This window comes from Lissotriton vulgaris, chromosome 5 (assembly GCF_964263255.1).
Source record: "Lissotriton vulgaris chromosome 5, aLisVul1.2, whole genome shotgun sequence".
Taxonomy (NCBI): Eukaryota; Metazoa; Chordata; class Amphibia; order Caudata; family Salamandridae; genus Lissotriton; species Lissotriton vulgaris.
Genome location: NC_141693.1, coordinates 1,539,307,205 through 1,539,316,818, shown reverse-complemented (window position 1 = coordinate 1,539,316,818; position 9,614 = coordinate 1,539,307,205). Strand labels below are relative to the sequence as shown.

The window sequence follows — 9,614 nt, the reverse complement described above, 5'->3', positions numbered from 1 at the left end:
CTTGGAAGATGTTTAATAAACAGGCATTACCATTTGTTTTGACTTTGCAAATACCACAATGTAATTTAAAAAAATGGATTACTGTAATCAGACTGCTGTTATTAAAGTAAGATCATCTCATCACAAAGTCAATGTGTGTAATTTTTCCAATTATGGTTAACAATAATGGAAATGTACATGGCTCCCCTTGCTCCTTGATGAGAAAAATAGACTCATTTCATTTTATCTTTGATATATTTCTTATTAAGTAAATAACTTTTTGTATTCTTTTCGGGCCTTAGGAGAATAATGTGAACCTTAGGGAAAAATATACAAGCCATAAGGCCTGAATTTGAAGCAAGGATCGCAAAGACCTCCACGGCCACCATGTATTTTCCATCTGTGCTGAGATACGCCGGGATAAAAGTAATCCACACACTTACAAACACAAGCAGACTAAAAGTAATGTACTTGGCTTCATTGAAGCTGTCTGGTAATTTCCTGGCGAGGAAAGCCACTAAGAAGCTTATAGATGCCAGGAGACCCATGTATCCCAACATGCAGTAGAAAAGTACTACTGATCCATCAAAACACTGTATGATTAGTTTCTTTGATGTTGCAGTGTTAATTCCAGAATAAGGAGTCTTTGTGAATATCCATACTGTACATATGATTAGTTGAACAGTGAAACAACAGAGTACAATGTAGAAAGGTGTCCTTGGGCCAGCCCAGTTTCTCCACCAGCTGGTAGGGTTGGTGACATTAAATGCAACAATGACAGTTATTGTTTTGGCTAAAATACAGGACACGCTAAAGGAGAACAGAAGCCCAAATGCCATATTCCGAAACATGCATGTCCATTTCATGGGCCGTCCGATAAACATGTAGGAACAAAGGAAACAAAACATTAGAGAAAAAAGAAGAAGGTAACTCAGATCTCGGTTGTTGGCTTTGACGATTGCAGTGTCCTGATATTGGCGAAAGATCCCTAGAATTAAAATGTTCAACAAAGACAATACCGTTGAAATAGAAGCAAGAGCTGCACCCAGGGGCTCCTCATAGGACAAGAACTCAATAGATCTGGGAACACAGGAATTTCTTTTGTCGTTGGACCATTGATCTTCTTGACATTTTATACAAACTGTAGCATCTATGCATAAAGAAAGACATTTGGTTTAATCATTTGTTTAAAAATGTGCATCTGTTTCTCATTTATTATGTTGTCTGTATAACCTAGATACCTCAAAAATTCAAATTTTTTAATTGTTTTTTTGTCAGAAATCTAGAAACCACCAATGATGCCACTAGTGGTGCGACAAACACAAGCAGAGCAGGGTGTGTGGTATGAGGAAAAATTTCATAAAAAGCCTGAGTGCTGTTGGGCATGAAAATTGCCTTGGAGTGTCAGGTCAAATGTAGTGACCCCGAGATTAAGGCCCTAATTATAATGCCTGTCGGAGTTTCCTCCAACTGACACCGTCTCGGTTTGGGATCCGACCAACCGTAGGTCAGTGGTTCTGAACGCCATATTACAATGCGACCGTACATGGTGTGGTCACAAACTGCCATTTCTCTATTGGAACTAGTGCGGCAGTTGGAAAACCGCCACAGCACAAGCTCTTATACACAAATGGGAGTTTCTGTAAATCCCTGCGCCGGATTGCAGATACCTCACGAAGTTCTCCTAAATAATTTAAGATGAATATACAATAAATAGGAACAGACTACAAGATAATTTCAGGTTCTCTTGAAGGAAACAGAGTTCTAATTAGTTTAAACAAATGCAAGCATGCAGCAAGGAACAGTCATAGTGATGAATTAAAATATATACATCTATCATGTGCTCTGCATGTGTATTTTCATTTATCTGTCTCGCCAGACTCTTGTATTGGAGTATGGGATTATCGATTTTTCCATAGATCCTGGCAGCTTTTTTTCTATTGAAAACATTGTAAAGGGCAGTAATAAGCATACCAAATGTTGTTAAAAACATCAGTGCTGCCTACCTAAAAGAAAAGCTTTAGGACTTGTAAACTGCTGCACAATAGGATGCCATAAAACAGAATCCTAAACATAAAGGTATGACTGGTTATGCACTCCCTCTCTCAGTCCAGCAGCAAAATAGCTACTCGTTGTGAAGTCTCTGCTAAAAGTAAGTACACCTACATAATCCTAGCTCTAGATGTCCTAAATGGTTTTGTGTTGACAAAGCCGTACATTTTAAGACACAAAATATTGAATATACCAGCATATGTATCTCTCCTTAAAGCCAGAAGCCAAACTGCAACAGGCTGTGACGCCTGTGCTCCAGGTAAGTATGGCCTTAAAAATCATTGTGCCAGACGACTTGAATGTCTAAAACAGATCCCAAAATCACAGGCTTTATGCCCATAGCACCACATGCAACAGTGTATCAAAGGCACACTGTGAGTAGAAAACGTGTTTCGAATTATTGACATGCACATTGTAATTCACTGAAATTCAGGAGAAGGAGAAACTTTAGAGTGGTATCTTCTCACCTAAGAAATACGATTGCAAACCTCAATGCTTTGCAGCCGTAATTTTGGTCACAAACTATTTCTTGATTAATGCTTCCTCCAGGGCACTATTTTTTTGAATGGCAAAATAGACGTTTTCATGAGGTACAGCTTCCAATTTAGTAATACGGGGTCCTTCATTGCTTTTCACATCAAGCCTGAGTTCTTTTTATTGTTTGCATCCCAAAAACATGCATGTGAATGCGTTGGATGGAGGTCTGTTGCACCATGCAGGCCTCCATCACAGAACTCAGCACAGGTCGCAAGCAGTTTCAAGCTCATTACAGTCCAATTAATATTAATGAAGTGGTAAGTTTGTGTATTTTTGCAAACCATTCTTTTGCAGAATCAGAGCTTTATGCACCTCTCGCACTATAAAGTAAGGATTGGTTACAAGATGATTCAAACCCAGTGTGTTAATTATTAAAAATGTTAGGCCAGCTTCAAGGTGCCACTTGTGAAATGTTGGTCAAAAAAATTTGTGCCATAAGCATTTATTTTGACTCTTTAAAATATCCCAACAGATTCTGGACCCAAATCAAAGTAGATCATATTTTTACATCATAAGTAAAAGTTTCATGCATATGTTGTCATTTAGCAACACCAAAGTGTGAAATTTACAGAGTGGAATTAGTGGAATTTAGTATCCCTATCAATTTGCATTATAGTCCAAGAAATTAAGAGGAATGAAGATAAAATATCTTTGGATTAAATTGACAGGATACTCCCATCTACAGCGGATGTTTTGGGAGAGGTATGGCTTGTATGAGCCATCGTCGGGACACCTCGTCACGAACACATGACCCAACACCTATAAGACCTCCACTGGCTCCCTGTCGAGAAGAGGATCAACTTCAAACTCCTCAGCCACACCTACAATTCCCTCTACAAGATCAGAACCAAATACCTCAACGAGAGTGTCTCCTTCCATGTACCCAAGAGGAACCTCGGCTCCGCTGACCGCGCCCTGGCAGAAGTCCCCTGTATCCGCAGAAACAGAGCAGGTGGAAGAGTCTCCTCCCACATCGCAGCCATGACCTGGAACGAGCTCCCGGTGAACATCAGATGCTCCTGGACCCTGCACATGTTCAGGAAGGACCTCAACACCTTGCTCTTTGACTAATAAGGAGCTGCTTCCCCCCCATCCCCCAGCCTCTTCAGACCCTCACGGGTGAGTAGCGTGTTTTATACACCCCCCTGATTGATTGATTGATTGATTTCAGACTTAGCACCAGTTAAGAGTACTCAGTGAACATGAGAAGCAAGTGACTGTACTGGATACATTTGAAATTCACTTTGAAGTAGAGATTTAATTTTCACAGTTGCTCATCGTGATCGAACTAAAATAACCCCCTACTGAAAGAAAATTACTAAGTATAATTATTAAATAAACATGAGGACTTGAGGAAAACAAGTCATAATCAAATGTCATAGCGGTAGCTGTGAAGCTTACCAGGCAGCAAGGATTGCTCTCTGGAAAGTGAAACTGAAAAGCCTGGGTTTTTATAAGAACAAACTTAAAGGAATACTTTAAGACACACCACTGGCCCTCCTTCTGACAATACAAACCAGTTGTCAGAATTCCTTAGCATGCCTTAGATAACACAAGGATCAGTCAGTATACAGGCACCAAAGCCAGTCACTAGATACCTCAGCCAGTCTTAAACGCAAATTCAGACACAACATCTTCTTATTTGACACCACCAAATATACAACAGCAACTCTGACTACCCTCAAACATCCCTATCCGACCCTCTGAGACTCTCAGCTGGGACACAGAAACCTTCAGTCTGCCTTTGGAAACTACAGTCCACTCTCAAACAGCCCCAGTCTACCCTCAAACTTCCTGAAACACCCTTCTGAACCGCTGAGCATGCCCTCAGGGATTCTGCGAGGTGGTTAGCTTTGAGAACAATTTTATGGTTATTAGCTACTTGGAGCAGCCCTTAGTTTACATTACATACAGAAATCCTAACAGTTATTATGTTTCAACAGATATCACCCAAAGACCATTAGCAACTGAAAACAAGTGCTCACTTGGACCTCATTTATAAATACAATCTAAATATACTTGGACTGATTCACAATGGCAAACTGAGACAATAGTTGAACTTTACCAATTTTGATATTCACAGAGGTCATTTACGAGCTGTACTCTCTGCACTCAGGCTGTACTCTCCGGCTTGGGCCGAACTCTCTGGTTTGGGCCAGATGAAGTGTAATGAGTGAGCCAGAATACAATTTGTACACAAAGGAACATTAGAAATGCGTGAATAATGGTAGAGGAGGTCATGCAAACAGTTTGGGCAGATAAAAGGGTGAGGCTGGACACTACGTCATATCCCAGAAAGGTTTGCTCCTGTGCATCATGGTACATGCAGTCCACAATTTGTGCTGCCCTTTGTGTTGACTGTAGTGTTAACACTGGAGCGCAGTGTTGACATTACGGTAAACACTGAGGGGATCGCAAATTGTGGACCGCATTTACTGTGGTCCAAAAGAGCAAACTTCTCTTGGATATCATGTAGCGTCCAACCACACCCTTTTCCCTACCCAAACTGATTTTCATGAACTCCTCTACCATTTATCACATGTTCATAATGTTCATTTTTGTAAACATTGCATTCCAGGCCATTAATTACACTTCATCTGGCCCAGGCCAGAGTGTACGGCCCGAGAGTACGGGCTGTACACTGGAGATTTAGGCCCGACTGCGGACTTAAAGATATGACTCGTAAATGACCTCTGTAAATACGAAAAGTCAGAAAGTTAGACTTTTGTCCCAGATTGCCTTTGTGAGTTGGGCCCACAGACTTCTGTGCACTGAATCAATGTAGGCAAATGTCTGATAAAACAGACATTTAATCTGTAAAGACTTAGGGGCTCATTAGCATGGCCGGCGAATCTCCACCGCCCGACCGCCCGACCAGTGGTGGCGATCCGCCCACCAAAACACCCCGCCGGACGGCCTTTTACCCCCACCAAATTAGCATGGCGGGGGTACTTCGGCCGACAGAAAGACTGTCCGCCGCTTTTCTGGCGGTAGGCATTCATAACGATAGCCTACCGGGCGGAAAAGGCCTATAATATGGTGGTGTTGTATATGCAGGATGCGACCGCCAGGGTGGCAGTCACATCCTAATTGGCAGCCCATCCCAGCACCGCTAGGGAGACAGTCGGACTGAAGTCTGCCCACCACCCTAATGGACCCCTTAATATTTTCTCAAATGCAAGTGAAAAACCAACAACTAGTATTGCATTATTTCATTGTCCAATTTCAATTCAGATAAATCAAAGTTTAAAGATGACCAACTGAAATGTGTGATTGCAATTGTAATGAGGTGACGTGTAGAGAAGATTTTAAGATGCCCCTCAAGAGAATAAACAAACTAAGAAAGAGGAAAGTGACCAATTAAATGAGCATAATTGGTAAAATTAGTTTCATTGGGGAGACAGCCAGTATTTTTACAAATTATGAACCTGAATGGGTAGCTAAACAATGTGTTCCATGTTAATGGTTACGGTCTGTCTCCTGTGTTTTGCCGACAGTGTTTTGGCTCTCTTAGTGGGTACTAGGGTCTCATCAGGAATGATGGATAACCTGGGGAATGGTTGAGTCTTGGAAATTGATCTCTCTTGTAGACCCAGGTTTAGTAAGCATAGGTCAAGGAATTAACCGTGTTGTGCTATCCACTACAGGCCGGATGAGAATGGTCCTGTATGACAAAAATGAGACCAGATTGTGACATCAGAGAGGTCTGTATTCAAATCGCCGCCGGGGTCACAGGAGATTCAAAAATTAAAGTATTGTGTTCTGTGGTCCAAAGAAGGTGAACATGGAGTACAGTGTGGATCAGTCGACAATTGGTGATCCAGTTCTTAACAGTGAAGAACTACATCAACCTCTTTGTAAAAGGTAATATTCTGCATCAATGGTATGGAACCTGAATATGCCATACATGTAATGTTATTTCAGAGGATTATAGAGGATTTTAAAAATTAATACATAAAACTGAAGGAATCTTGCCCTTTTCTTTTTGAATCGCCCTTGTCTTGCCTTGCCAATGTAGGGTCAGGTGTATTGAGAAGTTTACTATCTAATGGAATGACAATTGATTGCTAATTATTCAGTGTTACATTCATGTTTGATTGGACCTCACTCATCACATGTTTTTCTGTGACACACATTTGAATTAGTCCAAATAATATATGTAACCAGCATCTATGTATTAATTTAAAAAGTTCATTTAAAAAAAGGAAGCACGCAAAGTTAATGAAAGAGTTAGGAATCTTAACAGTCTGTCCGAAACTGTATATACTCAAGTAACATCATTTCTCACCAGTTTCATTTGTGATCTCACCATCAGCACATGTAACACAACCAAAGCAACAGGTTGGTCGTCCTTTAAGGGCAGCCTTTCGAAAACCAGGAGTACAGCTTACACTACAGACTGACTGTGGAACCTAAAACATAATTCATAGATAGCAATAAGTTCTAGAGCGTGCACAGTTGTCACACATTATTTCCCTTAGGAAGACAATAGTGCTATATTGCAAAGTGGGAAAGAAGAATATATTAGTGATCAAAGCTTCAAACTGCCTTCACAAGCATTGATTCACCATCACCATGCACACAATACAGACAAACTCAAATTGTCTGTTTGATAAATGGAACAACGTGAATTCTGCCATCATTAATTGTAATTATTTGTAAACATAAAACTATACTGTTAGAAATTGGATCTCTAGTTGGCAGAGGTATGCACCCAGCAAAAGTAGGGATCACAATCCTGGTCAGGGTATCCTAGATACATACTAAAATATAAACTGTGCTCACCCTGTGGTAGCTCAGCACACAGCAGACAGGCTTATCTAAAGAGGCAATGTGTAACGTATTTGTGCAAAACAGACGCACATACAGTAACACAAAAAAACCACAAAAAACTCTACACAGCTTTAGAAGAATAAAGACTACTTATAGAAAGCAAAATAAGACCAAAACTACAAAAATCCAATAAGTAGAACAGGAGTCATGAATTTTTAAAGAATACATCGAAAAGTGGTGCTCAGAAGTCAATAGTGCTAACCGGTTAGTTACTTGAGGTAACTCTGGACCTGAGCAAACCCAAAGTTCAGGACGACCATGATGGAGGGCAGGTCGGCTACAAGGCTCACAAAGTTCCAGATGAAAAGTATCTTGGATGGAGAAAATGTTGAAGTTGGGGACTTGATGCGAGGTCAGCAGATGATGTGATGAGTCATTGTTGATCCAGTGGATGCAGGTGATGGTTTGGTTCAGAGATGTATAGTCAGAGAAGGCTTCGACATCAAAACCCTTTATGATGCAGACTCTGCATCATCTTCACACCTCACAGTTGGGTCCTGCATCATCATTGAGCCTTACGAGTTGGATTGCATTATTTGTTGACTAACGCACACGTTGGTGAATCTTCAATTTTTCTTGCAAAGTAATTAAAGACCATTGACTCCTTAAGGGTCCGAACAGTATTGTGTTTGGGATCTTAATATTGTGCCAAACCATGGGCTGCCTTACACTGTTCATATTATCCTGTAAAGACCAGCGTGCTAAGGTCTTGTTTTACCCTCTATGCAACAGTCTGGTCGAAACGTCAACTTTCTCAATGTTGTGGTCTGGATTGACTTGCTCAGCCCATCTGGGATGGTGAATTTGGATTTCATGTTCACTATGCACTAAAAACCTAATATAAGAAAATATAATAAAAATACTACACTGGTCCTTACCCTTTAGGCATATTAGCCAGTGTCCTTTCAAGAAATATAACTGCTCTCCTGCACTCTGTTGTTTCTTCTATTTTCACTTTGCACACGAATATCCTAATATAAACACCTCTATATGCACTTTTTTTGTGCAACCTACAGAATCTATGGGGCATATTTATGAGAGACGTGGGGGAGCGTGGCATTAGCCACCTTATCTGCCACTTCAAATCACAGGGCTGCACCATATTTACAAGAATACAGTGCTGCCCTGTGTTTTCACCTGCACTGGCAGTAAATTAGCTGCCTAGCAAAAACGCGGACACCCTTGAACCATAGTGCAAGGGTGTCTGGGTTGCAGGGGAATGATTGTTTATGTACTGGAAGGTGACCCTTCAGGCGGTCGAGGAGTGTAACGAGCCCGCGATTCATGGAATCGCCCACTGGCTACACCGCTGGTCCTTATCGTTCCGATGGAGGCAGCTCCATTTGGCTTTCTCATCCCTGGTAAATACCATTGCGTACATATCCAGACAGACCTTGGACACCCTGACCATTTGTCGTACAGATCCAGGTAGTCCTCGGTCACCATTACCACCAGCCGTACAATTTTATTTGTTGTCTGGCATCAGACACCCGGTATATCACAGGTACAACCTTCCTTTTCCTAACTTTACCTAGACCCTCCGTTACCACACTGATGATTACTGACCACACTTGGACCATCATGGCTTTACCCATCATAATTTCTGCTTGATAAGCAGGCATCCTTCTCAGGGAACACACCCCCTTGTCTCGATTATGATCCCACTATTTTCTGAGGGATTGAAACGTTATCAACTTTAGCACCTTGAAACAGAATAGTTCAATATAAATACTGTATACTGGTGCAAAAGGTGCTTTTACTATGGTTTTGGCCTAACTGTTGATTGCATCTAGGCCAAGTTCATTTGTTTATGCATGAGCTCTTCTAACTCTATTTCTCAACACTATCCCACTTTGTCATATAGATGCTGCTTTTCTATATACTGTGTTAAGTTAGCATGAGTTTATTAAGTGCTTAAATGACATATTTTCCTTTGGCTTCAGTTTGCACACGACACATAATTGTTATTGTAGCTTTCAACATAGACGAAAGATGTGATTTATTTGAGAATAATATGTTATTACAATGATATCAGTCGTGCTTGGTACACTGTCTGAACAGTGAGTGCTGAACCCTCTAGGAATAACTTAACACAAGGTTGCTGGGAGATCTGATCGTCGCACCACTAGACATAACACAAATACAGTTGCTGCCAACATTGGGCTCTAAGCGGGTTTAAGATAGAGTTACTGAGAATGCAAAAACACACTTGA

The 9,614-nt window shown here is 41.0% G+C and overlaps 1 protein-coding gene across 1 annotated transcript; it reads right to left on the bottom strand.

Annotated features, from left to right (window-relative positions):
- Window positions 1–212: 212 nt before the first annotated feature.
- On the bottom strand, window positions 213–9,023 carry LOC147712968 (vomeronasal type-2 receptor 26-like). The gene is made up of 3 exons (XM_086919752.1): window positions 8,949–9,023; window positions 6,857–6,980; window positions 213–1,129 (listed from the first exon to the last, which is right to left on the bottom strand). The coding sequence occupies exons 1-3, from the start codon at window positions 9,021–9,023 to the stop codon at window positions 213–215; spliced, it is 1,116 nt and encodes a 371-aa protein (XP_086775878.1).
- Between the last annotated feature and the right edge of the window lie 591 nt (window positions 9,024–9,614).